The 23,181-nt window shown below is 41.9% G+C and overlaps 2 protein-coding genes across 2 annotated transcripts in view; one reads left to right on the plus strand and one right to left on the minus strand.

The window, feature by feature from the left end:
* The window catches only part of tmem121b (transmembrane protein 121B), an 86,802-nt gene extending 68,677 nt beyond the window's left edge, over window positions 1-18,125 (plus strand). Inside the window, exon 2 of the mRNA XM_041215704.1 lies at window positions 18,103-18,125. The gene's annotated coding sequence lies outside the window, so the exon portion shown is untranslated. The remainder of the gene's footprint in view (window positions 1-18,102) is intronic.
* Window positions 1-23,181, minus strand: part of il17ra1a (interleukin 17 receptor A1a) — a 64,068-nt gene that overhangs the window by 37,214 nt on the left and 3,673 nt on the right. Inside the window, exons 2-4 of the mRNA XM_041215701.1 lie at window positions 11,186-11,210; window positions 2,679-2,825; window positions 613-737 (exon numbers count right to left, since the gene is read on the minus strand). Coding sequence (XP_041071635.1) covers window positions 613-737; window positions 2,679-2,825; window positions 11,186-11,210 — 297 coding nt within the window. The remainder of the gene's footprint in view (window positions 1-612; window positions 738-2,678; window positions 2,826-11,185; window positions 11,211-23,181) is intronic.

Raw genomic sequence — 23,181 nt, forward strand, 5'->3', positions numbered from 1 at the left:
TATCCAAATTTGGATAGATATCACAGTTTCTTCATCTTCACTGAGTAAAAATCTTGAAATATCTGACCCAACAACACTGCGGGAAGAACATTTCTATGTCAACTGCAGTGTTTGAAGAAAGCAGCACACCACCACTTTTTCCAAGACAGTAGTGTCAGGGATGGGGAATAAATGCTGGCCTGCTAGCAACACACAAATCGCAAAATAGATGTTAAAAAAAATGTCGACTCTCATTGGACAGATTCCTGCTCTGTTACTGCTTCACCTGCTTAAGAGTCCATTCCAGCTCACTCTGGTCTGCTGTGGCCAAAAAGGTCCCCTTCTTGGGATCATGATCTGCTTTGGCTGCATCTATCAAATCCCTTCCTTCCTCATTCCACAGGCCCAAACCCTGTCCTGGTCTGTTCTTAATGGTCAAATAGCCTTCAGTCTCCACCTTTCCCAACTCTGGTGGCCCGAGGGAGCAGTTCCCAAACCGAAACTGCGATACAGACTGGTGCTGTGTTTACCAACCCTTAGGCTTCAGATCATAGAAGCTTGGTCGGCTACGAAAGTGCAAACATAAGGAAAAGCCTGAGCTGTAACATCTACAGGGCTTTTTGTGGTACGTACCTTATCTCCTTGTGGATTTACTTGGCTGCTTATCATGTTATTGAACCGGTATTGAACACATTTCTCCTCCCCATTGTTCTGTTTTGTCACAGAGATCGTTACTCCTTGAGAATACTTTATACTGGCTGAAAAACCCAAATGTACCAAACAGATTAAGATAAGTAAAATCAAAACTTTATTCAGCGCAGAGGTTTAAGGATGCTATTATTAAACTGGGATGAAATATGTACTCAGTATGGTGTTGAGGCATCAATGCACTCGTAATTTTGTCCCCCTCACGTTTTGGATCCAGTGTCAGCATCAAGTGCATCACACATAACTGATCACATGGTCACACATTCAGCTCAGATATACTGGTGATATAATCAGACAGCAGGATATAGTTTCTGCCTTGATGTAATCAGTGCCCAGAGAACAATTACACCTGAAGCTACCATTTAGAGGTGTGTTTTGTTTCCACCTATAAGAGTTTTCAATCAAGCTATCTTGCAAATTGGTGAACACAAAATCTGGTAGGAGACAGCACAATTGGGCAGCGTGAACATAATTTTTAAAAAAAGCACTTAAAAATTCCTTGAGATATTTAAGAGTAGCTTGGTACAGTTTGATTAATACAGCTGAAAATGGACTTATTACAAAGATAAGCATTTTAATTAGTGTCTACTCCACCACCTATAAGCAACAGAATTTAAGTAACTGAAAATGACTTTAGTCATCACTTTCTCAGTAAATCAAAAAAAATTCAAAAGTTTTTAAAATATGTCTATTAGTGGCCTTCCACTTAGAAAAACCAATTTAACGTTTTTAGAGACTCTTTGAACGTCACAATCAAGCATAATGGAAGAATAAGAATCTAGAACTAGGGAGCACATTTTCAAAATATGGGGTGGCGATTTAAGATGGAGATGAAGAGGAATTTCTTCTGAAGGTGCTAACCTATGGAATTCTCTTCCCCAGCAAGCAATGGAGACTGGGTCATTGAATATATTCAAGATTGAATTAGGTGGATTTTGATCTATGGAGGACACACAGCAAGTGATATTAAGGCCACAATCATATCTGTTACAATCTTACTGGGTGGTGGAGCAGGCTTGAGGGGTTAATAGCCTACTCCTGCTCCTATTTTTTATGTTCTCATCATTGGTGATTTGCAATGTAGGGACATAAGCAGTTCAATGGCGGGGTTTCCTAAACTAGTGCAGCAGATTGTGGAAATTTGATTTGCACTGAATACAACTTTTGCTTAAAGTTCTTCAATCTTTGCAACAAAGGGCAATAGAAATGGAGCAAGGTCCTGTGAGGTGTGGGCAATGCCTAAGAGAAAGTCTGTAGCTGCAGCTTCAATGCTGAAAAACTACAGTGGCAGCTGGATGGGTAAGATACCAGGCACTAAGTTATTGGGAAGTAAAGGCCATCAATATAAGATAGTAATCAAGAAATCCAACAGAGAAGTCAGAAGAAACTTCTTTACCCAAATAGTGTGAGAAAATGGAACATGCTCACAACAATGAGTGGTTGAAATGAATAGTATAGATGCTTTTAAGGAGAAGCTAGACAAGTATGAGGCAAAAGGGAATAAAGGATTATGATAATAAATTTAGATGACGAAAGATTGGAGGAGACTTGAGTGGAACATAAATTCCAGCATTTATTAGTTTGATCAGAAGGTCTGTTTCTGTGTCGTCTATTCTATGTAATCTTATGTAGAGCAGACCCAGAGGTGCAGGGAAAATATGCTTATGTACAGAATGTTTTTAAAATGTCTCCACATTTAGCTGAAAAATGAATCAAGAAAAAAAAACCAAAGTCCATATCTCTGGGTTCATGGATCAGCCTGTTCATTTTGCTGCTACTTAAGGCATCAAAATAATCCACACGTTCTTCCCCCATCCTCACTCATGGAGATGAAAATCACTCCTGAACAATTGCTGCAATGGCTGGAGAGTGACAGTCCATCGTCACTTCACACAGCTATCCTTTCAACAACAGACAAGACAAAAAAAGGGGAGAAACTCATCAAAATCTACCCACCCTCAAAGAAAAATCTTTTGATTTTGTGTGCTTACCATCAGTTCCCAGTCTCCACCTGATGGACAGTACAGGTACTGAGATTCCAGTTGTATCCTCTTGCTTGGCTATATTTACAAGCAGTTCTTTGGGAGGTGAAGGTGTCCACTTGGAAGGTGTCAGCCAACTGCTATCCAAACAGCCACCTAGCATGAGAATGGGGATGAAAATACAACATATTTTTCCCACCTTGTTAGTCAATTCTAATTGAAAAAAAATCTAGTTTAGAAACAAGTCACTCTTTAGTTTCTGACTGTACTACTAGGTTAGGAACACAACTGCTATCCAGAAGCACCGAGGGGAGGCCATGCCACCCCTCACAGGTTGGAGAAGATTTCCAGAGATACCCTCTTCTGTGTCTTTGGTCAGTACTTCAGGATAGGCACTGGTGCTGGCCTGTGGGTCAGCTGCCAATCCTGGGTGGAACAATAATGGGAAAACAACTTGTGCTGTCGCTGACTCCAATCTGTCAGGCCACAGCTGGGATGCATCACAAGTGCTGCAGTCATTTGATCACAGAAGGGCACTGAAATTAGTCAAACACAAGCTCCCAGCAGACCACTCTACCCTGGCAAGTTTGTGGATACTATTAAACCAATTATAGTTACATTTATCAAAATATGATAATTTCCTTCATAATGTGATCTCTGATCTACAGGATCTCAATTTACAAGTCAGAAACTCAGTTGTTCTTGACCGAATCATTCTGCCAATTAGAAAAGTACCCAATTGGCAGAAAGTGAAAATTGGGTCACAAGGCCTTGACTGTACACGTGGTGGGAGCCAAAAAGGGCAAGACTCTCAAAGTCATACATAGCGAAAAGGACACCAAAAGGTAAAGAAATAAAGAATGCAACAAAGAACAGCTTCATTTCTAATGATAAAAAACAACTCTATGTTTTTTGTGATACCTGACACATTTTACAGAATGTGCATTTTATATGACTTAGTTCCAAAACAACACTATCCAATATAATCAGGCATCTAAACAATGACTCAGAAAAAGGAGAGCCCTGCATTCCCAGCCAACAGCATCAGTCTCCTGAAGTCAGATTTGGAATGTCTCTCAGGTAATTTTGAAGTTGCATCACCTGCATGTTTTGGTTGGAGCTGCTCTGGGATCTTCTCTTGTAACTTATATCACTAATATGAATATAAAGAAGAGGAGCAGAAAAAGGCCATTCGGCCCCTTGAGCCTGCTCTGCCATTCAATAAGATCATGGCTGATCTGCTTGTGTTTCAAATTCCACATTCCCATTTAGCTCCGATAACTTTTGATTCCCTTGCCTAATGAGAATCTATCGCCCTCTGCCTTAAAAATATTCAATGGCCCTGCCTCCACCACCTTATGAGGCAGAGTGTTCCAAAGCCACAAGGGCAATCCCTAATTTTAAAACAGTGACCCCTGGTTCTGGACTTACCCATAATGGGAAACATCATTTCCACGTCCACCTTGTCAAGACCATTCAGGATCTTATATACTTCAATCACGTCACCTTTTGCTCTTCTAAACTCCAGTGGAAACAAGCCCAATCTGTCCAACCTTTCTTCATAAAACAACTCATTCATTCCAGGTATCAATCTAGTAAACCTCCTTTGAACCACCTCCAATGCATTTACATCTTTCCTTAAATAAGGAAGCCAAAGCTGCATACAGTATTCGAGATGCAGTCTCACCAATGCCCTGTATAACTGAAGCATAACATCATTCCATGTTCAATTCCTCTCTCAATAAGGGATAGCATTGAGTTAGCCTTCTTAATTACTTGCTGTGCCTAGCAAGGAGGAAGACCCTGCTTAAAAAGTATCCAGCAACAAAAGTGATTAAAAAAAAAATCAAAGCAGCATCTGGTAAAGTTATTCATTTCTTTGCTTTACATGAGGGGTCTAATTTTAATTAAAAAATAATTTCCCTAACCTTTCTTTCTCCTTCAAAAAGTAGCGAATGTCTTTCAACTTATAGCAAAACCTGAAGATCTCTTGTGGTGAGTGTTGCGGGTTTGTGGCCAATAAATAACAAGTTCTGCACTCTGTGTGTCTACGGTGACAACTACTACTGACAGGTGGCAAGGAGAGTAATTCTCATGGAGAGCAGAGTGCCCTAAGGATCAATATTGGGGCCTCAGCTATTTACAATCTATATGAATGAATAGGCGAAGAGACCAAGAGTAATATATTCAAGTTTTCTGATGATGCAAACTGGTGGGAATGTAAGATAAAAGCAAAAAACTGCGGATGCTGGAAATCCAAAACAAAAACAAAAATACCTGGAAAAACTCAGCAGGTCTGACAGCATCTGTGGAGAGGAACACAGTTAACGTTTTGAGTCCGTATGACTCTTCAACAGAACTAAGGAAAAATAGAAAAGGGGTGAAACATAAGCTGGTTTAAGGGGGGGTGGGACAGGTAGAGCTGGATAGAGGGCCAATGATAGGTGGAGATGACCAAAAGATGTCATAAACAAAAGGACAAAGAGGTGTTGAAGGTGGTGATATTATCTAAGGAATGTGATAATAGGTGACATTAAGGGTAGAAAGCTGGACAATCAAGGTGCAGATAGCCCTAGTGGGGATGGGGTGGGGGGAAGGGATCGAAATAGGCTAAAAGATAAAACAATGGATGGAAATTTATTTAAAAATAATGAAAATAGGTGGGAAAAGAAAAATTGGGTGTGCGTCACGCTGGGTGGGCCTGAATTGGCCCGGCCACATAAAATGGAGGCACAAACCCAATCAAGGGTGCTGATCAGGTCCCCACCTGCCCGTGCCCACTCCGTCTGCCTGACAGGCAGAAAATTCTGCCCAATGTTCCAACTGAAGCTGAACCAGTGTTTTATACAGCTTGCTTGCTTTTGTACTCCATGCCCCCTTTGTTTTATATTGCCTCACCTTGTTCTTCCTGCCAAAATGAATCACTTCACATTTCTCTGCATTAAGTTTCACAATGCTTCCAAGTTTTGTATCATACACAAACTTTGTAATCGTGTCCTGTACACCAAAGTCTAGGTCAGTAATATATATCAAGGAAAGCAATGGTCCTATCATCAAATCCTGGGGAATCCCACTTTATACATTCCTCCAGTTCATCACTATTCTCTGTTTCCTGTCACTCAGCCAATTTTGTATCCAGACAGCTACTGTCCTTTTATTCCAACTTTACTGATAAGCCTGTTATGTGGCATTCATCAAATGCTTTCTGTAAGTCCATCTGCACCACATTAACCACATGACCCTATCAACCCTCTCCAAACCCTCATCAAAAACTCACACAAGTTAGTTAAGTATGATTTGCCCTTAACAGATCTACGCTGGGTTTGCTTAAAAATCCACATTTGTGGAAGTACTGTTAATCTAGTTCTGAATGATCATTTCTAAAAACTTTCCCACTACCTTGACTAAAGTGACTGACCTGGTGTTGTTGGGCTTATTCTAACAACCTTGTTCAAAAAGGAGTGTATCATTTGGGGGAGAATTTTCTCCTCGACGGGCAGGCTAGGTGGGTGCCGCCATTTTGCATGGGCGGGCCAATTAAGACCCACCCAGCGTGACACGCACCAGGAAGCGCTCAGCACTACTTGTGCAGGTGCGGCGGGGGTGGGGGGGGGGCGGGGTGGAAGAGTCAGGGCCTGCACATGCGCACAAAAGAGTGCAGAAATCTCCCTGAGGCACGGAGTTGCCTCAAGGAGATTAAGAAAATTTATAAAAATGTGAACAATAAAAGAATAAAACTATTCAGACATGTCCCCTCATGTGACATTGCCACATGAGCTGGGACATGTTTATGAACTTACATGAAACATTTTATTAAATTAATAAACACTTCACGAAACCTCCTCCCATCCAGGGATGAAGTTCCATGAAAAAAGTGAAGGTCACCTGGGCTCTTCGCCTGCCTGCCAACCTTAAGGTTGGACGGGCAGCCCTGACAAGTACCTCAATTAGTTGATTAATGGCCTTAATAGGCCTTTGACAGTTTGGCAGGCGGAAGATCGGAATGACGTGCGGTGACATTGGGATGCACATCCGACCTCACCACGTCATTTTATGTGTTGGCGTTCGCGCCCCCCCCCCCCCCCCCACCCCACACACACACTGAATTGAAGATTCAGTACTTGTAATTTTCCAGTCCTCTGGCACCAGGCCTGTGTCTAAACAGGAAAGTTGTGACCAATGCCTCTGCAAATTTTACTTAGTTTCCTTAGATGCCTTTCATTTGGTCCTGGTGACTTATCAGCTTCAAGTACAGTCGGTCTATCTAATAACTCCACTTTATAAATTTCTAGCCCATTCAGTGTCTCAACTATCCCCTCTTTCACGATGACTTGGGTCGCATGTTCTTCCTTGGTAAAGATGCAAAGTATTCATTTAGCATCTCAACCATGGCCACTGCCTCCATGTGTAAATTCTCTTTTAGGCCTTACTCCCATTTTTACCACCTTTTTACTATTTATATGCCTATAAATGGCTTTTAGATTCCCTTTTAAGTTAGCCCCTTCTCATACTCTCTCTTTGCTTCTCTTACCTGTTTTTTCACTTCCACTCTGCATCTTCTATATTCAACCTCCTCTCAACTGTATTATCCACTTGACATCTATCATATGAGGGACTAGTTAGCTTGATCAGCTCAAGACCAACAGTGGAAGGATCAATATCCATTCCAGCCTGCCTCCTCACCCTACCTGTGGTAAGAAATCATGCCACTTTGCAAATAATTGCCAAGGACATAGAACTCATGAAGATGATCTGTCATATGCACCCTTTCTGAGCTTCATTTTACTCTCTAACTTTTTAGTCATCCAGTGAGCTCTGAGTTTGCTTTCCCTGTCTTTTCCACTTGTGGGAATGTACCTTGACTGTACCCGAACTATCTCCTCTTTAAAGACAGCCCATTGTTCCATTACAGTTTTGCTTGCCAATCTTAGACTCCAATTTACGTGGACAAGATCTGTTCTCAGCGATGATGTTGGCTCTCCCCAATTAATTATTTTTACTCTGATTGCTCCTTGTCTTTTTCAACAGCCAACCTAAACCTTATAATATACGATTATTGCCCCATAAATGTTCCCCTACTGACACTAGATCCACCTCATTCGCCAGCACCAGATGCGGCAAAACATTCTTTGTCGTTGGAATGGAAACATACTAGCGTAGAAAAATTTCCTGAGCATACTATAGAAATTCTTGCCCATCCCTGCCCTTTACACTAATTATCCTAATATAGACTGGGGTAATAATAAAGTCCCCCAACATCATCACTACTCTATAATTCTTGTACCTCTCTGTAATTTCTTTGCAAATCTGTTCCTGCACATCTTTGGAATACATCTAGCAATATAACGGTACTTCTATTGTTTCTTAGTTCTAACCAAATAGATTCTGCCCTTGACCCTTCCAAGACCCTTCCCTCCAGCACCGTAATGTTCTCCTTAATCAATATTGTTACCCCTCTTCCTTTCTTTCCTTCTCTACCTTTCCTGAACATCTTTTATCCAGGAATATTTAGTACCCAGCCCTGCCCTTTTTTGAGCTAGGTCTCCGTTACTGCCACAAAATTATATTTTCACATGGCAATCCATACCTGCAGCTCACCACACTTTATTTACCATACTTCGTGTATTTACATACATGCATAATAGATCTAATTCAGATCTTATTACATTCCTTCTTACTCTGACCCATCTTACCACTTTCTTACACCAGTGATATCTGTCTCTCCAAATTCCTGTGCATCTTGGTTTTCTTCTCTAACATTACTTCCAGGTGCCCACACCCGTCAAGTTAGTTTAAACCCTTCCCAACAAATCGGTCTACAAGGAAAGTGGTCCCGGCTCTATTCAGGTGCAACCTATCCAGTCTGTACAGGTCCTATCACCCCCAGAACCAGTTCTAATGTCCCAGGAAACTAAAGGCATCCCCACTGCACCATCTTTCCATTTATCTGCTCTATCCTCCCATTTCTATATTCGCTATCGCATGGCACTGGGAGTGATCCAGAGATTACTACCTTTGAGGTCCTGCTTGATAGTTTCTTCCCCAGCTCTCTAAATTTTACCTGCAGGACCTGATCCCTCTTTCTACTTATGTCATTGGTACTGATAGAGTATAATGTGGGGAAGTGTGAAATCATTCATTTTGGTCGTAAAAATAGAAAAGCAGAATATTTTTTAAAAGGTCTGAACATTACAAATGTTGATATTCAGGGAGACATGGGCGTGTATTGTACAAGGAACACATGCTGCTGATACAGTAAGCAATCAGGAAAGAAATGGCATTTTGCTCTTTATTGCAAGGGGACTGGAGTTCAAGAACAAGATGTCTTACGACAATTGTATAGGGCCTTGGTGAGACCACACCTTGTGTTGTGTGTGGAGTTTTGGTTGCCTTTTGCATGTTTCTAAAACTCTTCCAATCTTCAGGCCTACTTCTATTCTTTGAAATATGATAAGCCTCTTCTATTAATCCAATGCTATCTTTAATATCCTTAGTAAGCCACAAATGGATCTTTCTCACTGAGTTTTGTTTTTCTAGAGGTAACAAAGGCATGTATGTGGGTGGAAATAGGTGGTCTTACTGATGGTGGAGACATGTGATTGGAAGCTCACCTCATGTCAAATATGACACCAAGATTGCGAACAAGCTGGCTCAGCATCAGATTAATGCCAGGTAGAGAGATTAGGGCTGTGGCAAGGTAACAGAGTTTGTGGCAGGGAGAAAGATAATGGCTTTAGTTGAAGAGAATTTCTGCTCATCCAGTACCATATGTCGGACAAGCAGTCTGACAATTTAGAGGCATTGGAGGGGCTGAGGTAGAGCTGCATGTTGTCAACGCTCGTGGAAACCGAGATGATGATGTTGAGGATAGCTTGTAGGTGCCTACTTTTCAACTATTTAAAATAACATCTGGAAGTTCATTCTCTAAGTGCAGCAAGTGAATAATCTTTTTGTGTGTAGCACTGGTACAAAAATAGGCCTGGAAACAAATGCAGTGCACATCATCCTGTGGTGCAGGCATATAATTACATTATTTATCTAATGAGAAATGCAAAGTAGCTGGAAGGCACTTCTTTTTCCAGTACCAAAATGTTTTCTACTGTCATGAAGCCAGGTGAACATTCAACAAAGTGCTATACAAAGGCAGTTAATTTATAATAATGATGTAACACATCTTAATATTATTTTAAACCCTCCCTTGTGTTCAGTATTAAAACTGCTTACATATGCATGTGATGTCTCCTGTGTCACTTTGTGAATTGTTAACAGTTGCTGTATTTACCTTGTTTGATTCATCAGCTACCATGGTAATTTTATTATTATAATGTCAGGGGGAAAGATGATTGTCATGTTCTGGATCAAATTCTGTACAAGGTGTGATTTAACACGATAATTTGATGAGGGAGTTTTCGGGCAGGTTCAGCACTTGGAAGGTCCATCACTGCTACAGATCAGAGGGCTCAAGCTGATGACAATTTGCTGCAGAAATCTTTCACACAGAATGTTTTAATAATAACAAAGAGGGAAATAACAATAATACCGATGGAACAAGATCTGTGGTAGTGGCAAGCTGATCTATTGATCATTTTGGACTCCAACACGCTTTTAAGAGAGCGGAAAAAACATATTTCACATAATTCCATTCACTGCGAGTGCCTGATCCGCAGACCCCCCACAATTTGGACAGACACCAGGCGGAGGCTAGTTCCCTCCCTTTTCTTCCACGGGTGGAAAAGCGGAGGCAGAGTTACACCGACATTTTTGTGCAAGTACTGGTGGCTGGCTCTGGAGCATCACGTGGAAATATTGAATCCCATAGCCCTATCTCTGCTCCAAGCCCGTCCCAGCTCAGAGCACATCATGGTGAGCGCACAGGGTAATCTCACAGAAAGAACACAAAAAAGGAGGAGAATGAAAGGTTTCTCTTATTTCCTCTGATTGCTTAAGGACATGCTCCAATTAGGGCTACAGCTCTGACAATGCTACTGTGAAGTGGAATTCGGGAGAGTTGTGAAGATGCTTTGGAGATAATTCTGCCTCATGTTTTTGGCCTCCACCTCTCAAGAGAAACACACTTGGGAATTAATGATTCAGACAGTCCCCCAAAAGCTGTGGTTCATGATGGTACACCCATGAGCCTGTTGGCATTCTCACAAGAGTTGGAACTATACATCTAATATTAAATGTTATCACTATAGTAACAAATGGAATATATCAATCTACTGATCATTTTGATGTGCTCATTTCAACTTACTAAACAATGGGTTGTCCAGTATGATCATTTACTAAAACAGTAAATAATTGACTGATTCACCTGTCCGTTCCATTAGGGTTTAAACACAAATCTAGAAAGCAGAGCAGCAGACCGATATTTTTAAAATTACATTATTAAAGTGACCTATCAAATTGGTCAGCTGTACAAACCATTCTTATTGAAACGTGCGGCCAAAACTGCCTTTCAAGGATGGGCATTGACAACAAATAAAAGGACATATTAAAATGTTAACTGTACTTACCAGTTTGAATGGTACAATTCAAACCCTGTTTGGAAAAAGACAAACAATGAGACACTTCTTGTATGAGAAAACACAACACTATGTTTAATATAGTTATGGGTCATAAACAGAAATGCTTGAGGGAATCACATCAACTGGTATTCAGTGAGTTAACATTTTTGGTCTCTTTATTTTTTAAAAACAGGAAGTATTTAAAAACAGGAAATATATTTACCACAGTATCAGTATGATATGTGGTTATTTCTTGTCTCCTTTGCTCACCGGACATATAATGCATTACTTGTTTGGCATGAAACACCCAATTCTGGGCTAGCAATGTCCTGTAAACAACAATGACCAGTTTAATAGCTTTTGATGCTGTTGGCTGCAGGGGGAATGTTGGCTGGAACAATGGGAAAGCTCCTCGATTGCCTTTGAGCATGCGCCATAGGAACTTCAATGTCCACAAGCCCAGGCAGGATCAAATCTTGGTTTAATGCCTCCTTCTCAGTACTGTACAGGAGAATCAGCTTTGATAATGTGTTTAAGTTGTGGACTATGAGCTAAATCTATAATTTTCAGATCCACAAGTGAGAGAGTTAATTGGGCCAACCTGAAACAATTCATTCTGAAACAAGATGACATAAAAAGGAAGTTTATTATGACATTCAAACCTTCTTGATAAGCCGGTTTTAAATGAGCTTTGGTGCAGACTCAACAAAGCATAATGTTCTAGAAAAACACAGCATTGCACAATAATCATCTTTGATGACTCACACATTGCTGACTTGGAAATTCCCTACCCTTTTTGAAGCATGGTCTGGTGTGACAAAATATAAAGGGACCACTTAGCCAAAACTGCATTTTGCCACAAATTCTCACGTGCCAGGAACGCACTATTGAGAAATGACCCTCCTCATCAAAAATATTACTAACTTAACATCCATGTTACAACAAAGTAATCCTTAGACCCAATCAAAAAATATAGGTGCATAAATCTATGTACCCCTGACAATACTTTGCTGGTGAGACAGTTTGTAGGGGACACGGTTATTACCAAGGAAGAAGATGCTACCCAGGCCATGGTAAAAGAGGAGGTAATTCAGACACTAGAAGGAAGATTAACCAGGGAAGTTAATGACAGTATCAAATTGAAAAAAAAACATACAACGTGGCAAAAATTAGTGGTAAGCCAGAGGATTTGGAAAGTTTTAAAAACCAACAAAAGATGACTAAAAAAATCCAAAGAGGGAGAAAATAAACTTTCAGGATAAACTAGCAAGTAATATAAAAATGGACAGTAAGAGCTTCTTTAAATATATAAAAAGGAAGAGTGGGGCCCCTTAGAGAATGAAGCTGGGGAAATAATAATAGGGAACCAGGAAATGGCACAGGAGTTGAATAAATACCTTGCATCAGTCTTCACAGTGGAAGATACGAATAGCATTCCAAAAATACTAAATAGTCAAGGGGCAAGAGGGCGGGAGGATATAAATACAATAACTATCATTAGAGAAAAAGTACTAGGGAAACCAATGGGGCTAGATGCTGATAAGTCCCCTGGACGTGATGGGTTGCATCCTAGGATATTCAAGGAAGTTACAGAGATAGTGGATGCACTGGTAGTAATCTGCCAAGAATCCTTAGATTCTGGAAAAGTCCCAGAGGAAAACTGCCATTGTAACATCCTTAATCAAAAAAAGAGGGGGACAAAAAACAGGTAACCTTAGGCCAGTTAGCTTAACGTCTGTCATTGGGAAAATGTTAGAGTTTATTATAAAGGTTGTAATGGCACAGCATTTAGAAATGCATAATCTAATCGAGCAGAGCCAGCATGGCTTCATGAAGGGAAAATCATGCCTGACAAATTTATTAGAATTCTTTGAGGAGGTAACAAGCAGGATAGATAAAGGGGAACCAGTAAATGTAATATATTTGGATTTCCAAAAGGCATTCAATAAGGTGCCGCACATAAGGCACTGATATGACTCCATAGTGTTGGGGGCAGTATATCAGCATGGATGGAGCATTGGCTAGATAATAGAAGATAGAGAGTTGGGATAAGGGGGGCATTTTCAGGATGGCAACCTGTAACTAGTGGAGTGCCACAGGGATCAGTGCTGGGGCCTCAATTATTTCCAATATATATTAATGAATTAGATGAGGGAAGTCAATGTACTATAGCCAGGTTTGTGGATGACACAAAAATAGGTGGGAAGGCAAGTGGTGAGGGTGACAGAAGGAGTCTACAAAGGGATATTGACAGGTTAAGTGAGTGGGCAAAACTTGGCAGATGGAATATAATGTGGGAAAATGTGAGGTCATGCACTTTGGCAGGAAGAATAGAGGAGTTGAATATTATTTATATGGAGAAAGATTGAAGAAGTCTGCAGCACAGAGGGATTTGGGAGTCCTTGTGCATGAATCCCAAAAAGCTAACATACAAGTTCAACAGATAATAGGGAAGGCAAACGGAATGTTGGCCTTTATTTCAAAGGGAGTGGAGTATAAAAATAGGGGTGGCTTGCTAAAACTATACAAGGGACTAATCAGCCCACCTAGGATACTGTGAACGATTTTGGTCTCCTTATCTAAGGAAAGATATGCTGGCATTGGAGGCAGTTCAGAGAAGGTTCACAGGTTGATCCCGGGTATAGAGGGATTTTCTTATGCGGAGAGGTTGAGTAGGTTGGGCCTGTACTAGTTGAAGTTTAGAAGAATGAGAGGCAACCTTATTGAAACATAAAGCGCTGAATCTTCAGCTCGGCAAGCAGGGGTGAGGGGCGCTCACCAAGGCGTAAAATGACATCAGGCGTGTGTCCCAACTTCACCGCAGGTCATTTAGATTTTCAGTTCAGCGGGCGCACAGCTGACTTGGCTGCGCACCCGCCGAACTGTCAAAAGCCTGTTAAGGCCATTAATGAACTAAGTAAGCCTATTGAGAAAGCTGCCTATCCAACCTTAAGGTTGGCGAGCAGGCAAAGAGCCCAGGCGGCCTTTGCATTTTTCATGGAACCTCATCCACAGGTGGCATGAGGTTTCATGAATGATTCAAAATTTTCAGAAAAGTTTTTATTAAAATTAATGCACATGTCCCAGCTTATGTGACAGTTTCATGTGAGGGGATATGTCATAAAAATGTTTACAACACCACAATAGACTAGTTAAACTTAAAATTAATCTCCCTGAGGAACCTCTGTGCCTCAGGGAGATTTCTGCACTCTATCGTGTGCAAGCGCGCAAGAGCACACTCCTGATCCAGGCAACCCCTCCCTCACCGCCCGTACAGGGAGCACTCAGCACTTCTGGGTGCAAGTCACGCTGGGCGTGCCTTAATTGGCCCGCCACGTAAAATGGCGGCGCCCAGTTGATCCGGGGCACCGATCGGCTCTGTACCCACCCGCCCCTCCCCCGCACGACTCCCCCCCCAGACAGGGAGAAAATTCTCCCCATAAGATTCTTAGGGGGCTTGACAGGGTAGATGCTGAGAGGCTGTTTCCCCTTGTGGGAGAGTCTAGGGCCAGAGGGCATAATCTCAGGGTAAGGGGGTGCCCATTTAAAACAGAGATGAGGAGGAATTTCTTCTCTCAGAGGGTAGTCAACCTGTGGAATACTTTACTGCAGGGGGCTCTAGAAGCTGGGTTGTTAAGTATATTCAAGGCAGAGATAGACAGATTTTTAATCTGTAAGGGAGTCAACGGTTTATGGGGAAAAGGCTGGAAATTGGAGTTGAGGATTATCAGATCAGCCATTATCTCATTGAATGGTGGATCAGATGCGTTGGGCCAAATGGCCTACTTCTGCTCCTATGTCTTACGGTCTCAGGGTTTAAAATTGATAAGGAGGTGGTAGTGGAGAGGCTATTTGTACGAAAAGTTGAAAATGCACCAGGACCAGATGAGATGCATCCAAAGGATACCGAGGGAAGCGAGAGTGGAAATTGTGGAGGCATTGGCCATAAATTTTCATCTTCCTTAGACTCAGGGGTGGTGCCAGGGGCCTGGATAATTGCAAATGTTACACCCTTGTTCAAAAAATGGTGAAGATAAGCACAGCAACTACAGGCCAGTCAGTTTAACTTCTGTGGTGGGGAAACTTCTAGAAACAATTATTCAGGACAAAATTAATAGTCAATTCGACAAACGTGGGTTAATTAAGGAGGGCCACCATGGATTCCTTACAGGAAAATTGTGTTTAACTAACTTGCTGGAGTTTTTTGATGAGGTGACGAGGATTGATGAGGGCAATGCTGTTGATGTGGTATACTCGGACTTCAAAATGGCAATTGATACAGGACTGCACAACAGAGTTGTTAGCAAAGTTATAGCTCATGGAATAAAAGGGAAAGTAGCAACATGAATACAAAATTCGCTGAGTGACAGGAAACAGCGACTAGTGGTTAATGGGTATTTCTCGGGCTGGAGGAAGATTTGCAGTGGAGTTCCCCAGCGATCAGTGTTGGGACCCTTGCTATATATTAATGACCTAGACGGGGCACAATTTTAAAATTTGCAAATGATATGAAGCTTGGAAACATTGTGACCTGTGAGGTGGATAGTGTAGAACTTCAGAAGGAAATAGACAAGTTGATGGGATTGGCGGACAGGTGGCAGATGAAGTTCAATGCAGAAAAATGTGAAATGATTCATTTTGCAGAGAAATGTGAAGTGATTCATTTTGGTAGGAAGAGAATGTAAAATAAAGGGTACAACTCTAAAGGGGGTCCAGGAGCATAGGGACCTGGTGTATATGTACATAAGTCATTGAAGGTGGCAGGGCAGTGTGAGAGCACGGTTAAAGAAGCATACAGTATTCTAGGCTTTATTAATAGGGACATAAAGTACAAGGAAAAGGAGGTCATGTTGAACTTGTATAAGACACTAATTCAGCCTCAGGTGGAGTATTGCATCCAGTTCTGGGTGCCGCATTTTGGGAAGATGTGAAGGCATTGGAGTAAGTGCAGAAAAGAGTCGCAGAATGGTTTAGGGGATGAGAATCTTCAGTTACGAAGGTAGAATGGAAAAGTTGGGACTGTTTACCTGGAGAAAAAAAACGGATTTCATAGAGGTATACAAAACCATGAGGGGTCTGCCCACAGTGGAGTGGGAGAAACTGTTCGAAAGGCACAGGTTTAAGGTAATTTGCAAAAGAAGCAAAAGTGATATGACAGCACACTTTTTCACACAGCGAGTTGTTAAGGTCTAGAATGCACTGCCTGAGAATGTGGTGGAGGCAGGTTCAATTGAAGCATTCAAAAGGGAATTGGGCTGTTATCTGAAAAGGAATAATGTGCAGTTATGGGGAGAGGGAAGGAGAATGACACGAAACAAACTGCTCTTTCGAAGAGCCGGTGCAGACATGGTGGGCAGTAAAAATTCTGCGATTCTATGATAAAGAAGGATATGTGACAAACAGACATACAAAAGAGGAGCGGAAGTAGGCCATTTGGTCTCTCATGCCTGCTCTGCCATTCAATAAGATCATGGCTGATCTGTTTGTATTTCATTTTCCACATTTCTATCTACCTCCACAATAACCTTTGATTCCCTTAGCAAATAAGAATCTATCTACCTCCACCTTAAAAATATTCAATGACCCCGCCTCAACCACCTTCTGAGCAGAGAGTTCCAAAGTCGTACAACCCTCAGAGAAAAAAAATTCTCCTCAACTCTGTCCTAAAAGGGTGACCCCTGGCTCTGGACTCATCCACAAGAGGAAACATGCTTTCCATGTCCACCTTGTTGAGACCATTCAGGATGTTATATACTTTAATCAAGTCATCCCTCACTCTTCTAAACTCCATTGGAAACAAAAATCCAACCTTTCCTCATAAGACAACCCACTCATTCCAGGTATCAATCTAGTAAATCTTTTCTAAACTGCCTCCAAAACATTTACGCCTTTCCTTAAATTAGGAGACTGCACATAGTATTAAGACGTAGTCTCAGCAATGCCCTGTATAACTGAAGCATAACTTTTATGTTCAATTCCTCTCGTAATAAAGGATAGCATTTCATTCGTCGTAATTACTTGCTGTACCTGCACACTAAGCTTTTGTGACTCATGCACTAGAACATCTAGATCCCTCTGCACCTCGGAATTCTGCAGTTGCTCTCCATTTAAGAAATGCTTTGCTTTTTTATTCTTCCTGCCAAAGTGAACAACTTCACATTTTCCCACATTCAACAGAACTAGGTGAATCCAAGGAAGGGGTAAAATATAAGCTGGTTTAAGGTGGGGGGGTTTGGGTGGGGGGAGAGAAGTGGAGGGGGGTGGTGTGGTTGTAGGGACAAACACTGCTTGTTTGTCCCTACAACCACACCACCACTTCTCCACCCAAACCCCCACACCCCCCCCAACCTTAAACCAGCTTATATTTCACCCCTTCCTTGGATTCACCTAGTTCTGTTGAAGGGTCATGAGGACTCGAAACGTCAACTCTTTTCTTCTCCGCCGATGCTGCCAGACCTGCTGAGTTTTTCCAGGTAATTCTGTTTTTGTTTTGGATTTCCAGCATGCACAGTTTTTTTGTTTTTTTCTTCTTGTATATTTTGTCCTAAATTGTGGATACTGTTAGGGGGCCTGCAGACCACTACCACTAGTGACTTCTTTCCCCTACTATTCCTCATCTCTATTCAAGCCGATTCTACATCTTGATCTCTGGAGCCAAGGTCATCTCAACTATTGCACCAATACCAACCCTGATTAACAGTATAACCCCTCCACCTTTACCGAGCTTCCTATTCTTCTTGAGTGTCATATACCCCTCAACATTCAAGACCCAATCTTGTCATCCTGAGCCAAGTCTCTCTAATGGCTATCAGATCATACTTATTTACTTCAATGTGCTTTCAGTTAATTTACTTTGTTATGAATGCTACATGCATTCAGATACAGAGACTTTAGTTTTGTCTTTTTGTTATATTTGAAAACTTTAGACATCTTCTGTGGAGCAACTACTTCCTCATTCTAAGGACAGCACCAGTTTGGGGGAAAGGATCAAGAATGCAGTCCTTTCTAAATTGTACGCTCACTGCCAAAACACTTCCAAAAAAGGTACCAGCTACGGGCATTTTTCTGCACTGCTTACTCCCAGTAAGTGTATTACAGCAAGTCCGAAGACACTGGTTGCTGAAGATGCAAGTTGGGCAAGGTAGGCCAGAACTTCACAAAAAGTTTCACCAGATCTCTGCAATATTAAAAAAGTTAATGATTTTAAAATTTCAACAGAGGTGAATGGGGGGTTCCAATCCCTCTCTACCAATGTCAGAAGAAGCCGGACTTGCAGGATGTTGTCATGTAGCAGAAATCCTGGAAATCCTGCCTCTTTCCCCCCACCAAGCACAAATTAAATCTGCATGATGCAGACATACTTGTGTTAACAGAATCTTATGCTAGTGGAAGTAGGCCTCAAATTGCTAGTTTCCTAATGGCAAAAATAAAGCCCTTTTTTTCAGGAATCCTGTGACCCTACAGAGCAGGAAGGTGCTGCTCCAAAACTCCAGTCCCCTTTCTCCTATTTCTGCTTCACTGGAAATCTACATTTGCTCTCAATTCCCAAGTGCAGCCAACAAGATTGGCCAGCAACATAGCAAAATTCTTGGGTTTTCCTTTTATTTTTGTGCCTACTTCTTGCTGTAATTGTAAATGTTTTGAAATAATATAGGTAACTAAAATACCATACTGGAAGGGCAGCAGTAACTCTTGTTATTCAATACACCTACTATTGTGGTGCCACATCAAGTCATCCAGCTCCATCAACCATTTTGCTTTAAACTGGATCTTATCTTGTTCCCAGTAAAATAAGTTTCACTTTTCCTTGCAGAAACAAAAGAAATAAAATTGAGGATATGGCCACACCATCAGTGTAACCCAATTTGATTTACCACTGCGTTTCTTTGGCTTGATACTAATTACAGTCTCCACAACCCTCTATGTTCAATGGTCTCCTGGCAAATACATATAAGAACATAAACTGCCACATGGAAAAGCCACCAGAGATGAGGGTTATGATGCCCATAAATAGCATCCTAGCTAGGAGTTAATAACTTCAGGATAGGAAGTGAACAGAGTTTAAAAGATTAGTGACAGTGGTGGGCTTTAAGCATATAAGGGATTCAGGAAGCATCACCTCACAAAAGTTTTGAATATTACATTTACTGCAACGTGCATTTTCCATACAAGACTTTCATGGTTCTGTTGTGGTGCACAGTTATGATATTACAAGTTTTTAGAAAAACTGGGAGGTGGTTGCAGGGTATGGGTGATGGGCTGTGAAGGGTGAGGAATAGAGGGCCAGAACTGAGGTAAGCCTGCCTCAGCACTTGGCTGCCTCCAATCTGCATTCAGGGGCAGGAGGTCCGACTCTATCCTGCAACCAACCCCACTTCCCCGGAAGGAGAATCGAGTTTGATGGGGTTCTTTGACTTGAGATGGGACCGGCGAGCCAGGAAATCTCCTAACTCACAATATCTGTTTCCGTAGTGAAAATCCAGCCCCTTACGTCACATGCCCAAAAGCTTGGTCAAAGAGGTAGGTTTAAGGAGTGTCTTAAAAAGAGGAAAGTAAGCTACAGAGGCAGAGAGGTGTAAGGAGGGTACTCCAGAGCTCGGGGCCTAAGTATCTGAAAGCACAGCTGCCAACGGACCAATTAAAATTGAGGATGTATAACAGATCAGAATTAGAAGAGTGCTGATAGGTCTTGGAGGGTTGTGAGATTGGAGATTAAAATTGGAGATTGGAAATCACAATAGCCATTATAGTTCAGCGAGCATAGGGGTGATAGGGGGATGGGACTTATTGTGAGTTAAGACACGGGCAGAGTTTTGGATGACCTCAAGTTTAGTCGAGAGAAGTCAAGGAGGGTAGAATGTGGGAAACCAGTTAGGAGTATTGGAATTGACTTGTAGGCATGAATGAGAGTTTAAGCAGCAAATGAGCGGAAACAAGGGCAGTTAGTCGATGTTAAAGAGGTGGAAATAGGCAGTTTTAATGATGGCATGACTATAAGGTCTGAAGTTTAAGTTGGGATCAAATGTTGCAAACAAACTTGCTTAATTGCAGACTGTTGCCATGGAGACGGATGGCGTCAGTAGCAAGGGAACAGAGTCTGGAGCGGGGGCTGAAAACAATGGCTTCAGTCTTCCAAACATTTAATTTGGGAAAATTTCTGCTCATCCAGTACTGCATGTCAGATAAACAGTCTGATATCTTGGCAACAGTAGAGAAGTCAAGAGAGGTGATGGTGAAGTAGAACCAAATGTTGTCAGCGTACATTTGAAAACTAATGTTGTGCCTTTGGATGATGTTGCCAAGGTACAACTTGTGGATGAGAAATAAGAGGGCGCCAAGGATAGATCCTGGAGGGATGCCAAAGGTAGCATCAGTTCACCAGAGGTAATTCCAACCCCTCAGTTTTTCTGCTTTAGTCTTATCAATACTGACTCAATGTTTGCTTATTAAACTATAAAAGACAGGTGGTGATATATATAAATGTCGAGGATATTGGAATTCGGAGTAAAATTTCAAAACTTGCTGATGACACCAAACTTGGAGGTGTGGCAAACATTGAGGACGGTACTAATCTATTTCAACAGGACATAGATAGGCTAGCAGAGTGGGCAGGAAAGCAGAACTTAGTGCAAGGTGATGCATTTTGCCAAAAGGGATAGGGTGAATCAATATAGATTTAATGGCACAGTTCTAAAGAGTGTTCAGGGTTAGAGGCACCTAGGTGTGCATGTGCATAGATCTCTGAAGGTGTCAGGGTGTATTGAGAAAGTAGTTAGCAAAGCATATGGGATCTTGGGCTGGAGAAGCTGGGGTTGTTCTCCTTGGAGCAAAGAAGATTGAGGGGAGATCTGACAGGTATACAAGATTATGACTGGTTTGGATAAGGTAGACAAAGAAAAACTGTTCCAATTAGCTGATGGTACAATGACTCGGGGTATACAGATTTAAGGTTTTGGACAGGGAGATGGTGGCGTAGTGGTAATCTCACTGGACTGATAATCTAGCGGCCCAAGGATTCAAATCCCACCATGGTAGCTGGTGTAATTAAAATTCAATTAATTAAAAAATCTGGAATTGAAAGCTAGCCACAGTAATTGTAACCATGAAACTATCATTAATTGTCATAAAAACCCATCTGGTTCACTAGTGCCCCTTAGGAAAGGAAATCTGCTATCTTTACATGGTGTGACATACTTATGACTCCAGACCTACAGCGATGGGATTGTCAACAATAAGGTATGAGCAACAAATGCTGGCTTTGCCAGTGACACCCACATCCCATGAACGAATAAAAAAAAGATGCAGGGGAAATGTAAGGAAGAACCTTTTTACGCAGCAAGTGGTAATGACCTGGAACCCGCTATCGGCAAGGGTGGTGGAAGCAGAGATAATGGGCAGAATTTTACTCTTGGCGTGCGCCCGACACACCCGAGCGTAAAATAATGCACAATGACATTGGGAGTGCCTCCCGGCATCATCACACACTCGCACAATATCTTGTTCGGCAGGCACGCGCTGGAGTTGGCTGCGTGCTTGCCAATAATTAAAAGGCCTATTAAGGCCATTAACAAGCTAATTAAATTCAATTCTATGCCGGCCATCTAACCTTACCGAGTGGGATGAGGTTTCCTATAGCAAATAAACATTAAATAAAACTTTGTTTTGGAATTAAAAACATGTCCCATCTCCTGAGACAGAGTCACATGAGGGGGACACGTTTTTAAAAGTTTTTTGTCTTTATTAATTTTTTAAAAAAGCACTTCAATCCCCCTGTAGCAGCTCCGTGCCTCAGGGAGATTGAATTTCTCTTTCGCGCGCATACACAAACTGTGTGCTAGGCCCACTCTCCCTCCTCCCCCCGCCCACACAGGTAGTGCTGAGCGCTGCTGCTCGCGATCCATGCAGGGCGGGTCTTAATTGGCCCACCCATGTAAAATCGCAGTGCGGAGCCCATCGTGGGTGGTGGTCAGCTTCCCGACAGCCCCTGCCCGATGATGGAAAAATTCTGGCCGATGAATTTCGAAAGGAAATTAGTTGATCACCTGAAGGAAATAAACTTGCAAGGCTACAGAGATACAGCAGGGGAATGAAACTGACTGAATTGCTCGACGGAGAGCTGACAGAGACTTGATGGGCCGGGCTTCCTTTTGTGTCATAAATGACTCTACAAAAGATTCCTCCTACACACAAACACACACACAGTGAAGGCTACTGAAATTATATTAGATATGATGGGTAGAAATTGATCCACATTGTTCCCAAGGAATACGGGTGCAAGAAAGGCCTATTTCAGGGTGCAACATCCTGTGCCCCAAGCTCGTCCTGAAAATTCTGAACCAAAATTAGATGGGGCAAATGACTTGGATGTGCACTTGCAATGCCATGGCATACAAGGCTATGGGCCTAGTGCTGGAAACTGGGATTAGAATAGTTAAGTACTTGTTTGACTGGAGCAGACTCGATAGGCTGAAGGGCCTTTTTCTGTGCTGTAGATCTCCATGACTCTAACTGTTCATGTGACTGGGTGGCGATCCTTGGATATGTTACATCTGTTTAAGAACCCATAAGAAAACTGGGCTACCCCGGGCAGAGTGGGTGTTGGGCTTTTTGGACAGGGATAGAGTCACCACCATAAAGGCAAGTAGAACATTTTAGAGTTCCTCCCAGCTCCACAGTAGTGCCAATAAACTACAAGCAGCCTTCATCCTGCTATCCTTCCTCTAGACCAGGAATTACGAGGCGCCTTCCATTTGTTTCAATCTGACAAGGTGCACAAGGAGGCGCAACAATTTCTGGCAGCTCATAAAGAGTATTTATGAGGTGTGAGGACCAATTTCTTGCAATCCTTTGTCACCAGAGATCATTCCTTGTGCCCACTTCACACCGGCAGACTAGCACTGTGCAATTAGAAAGTTAAAGGTTTTTTTCATTCGATCGATCAGCAGGTTAATATGCTAATTTCCTTGTGAAGTGTGCCTAATTCTCTTCCCCACCTCTAATAATTA

The sequence above is a fragment of the Carcharodon carcharias genome, chromosome 21 (genome assembly GCF_017639515.1).
Source record: "Carcharodon carcharias isolate sCarCar2 chromosome 21, sCarCar2.pri, whole genome shotgun sequence".
Classification (NCBI taxonomy): domain Eukaryota; kingdom Metazoa; phylum Chordata; class Chondrichthyes; order Lamniformes; family Lamnidae; genus Carcharodon; species Carcharodon carcharias.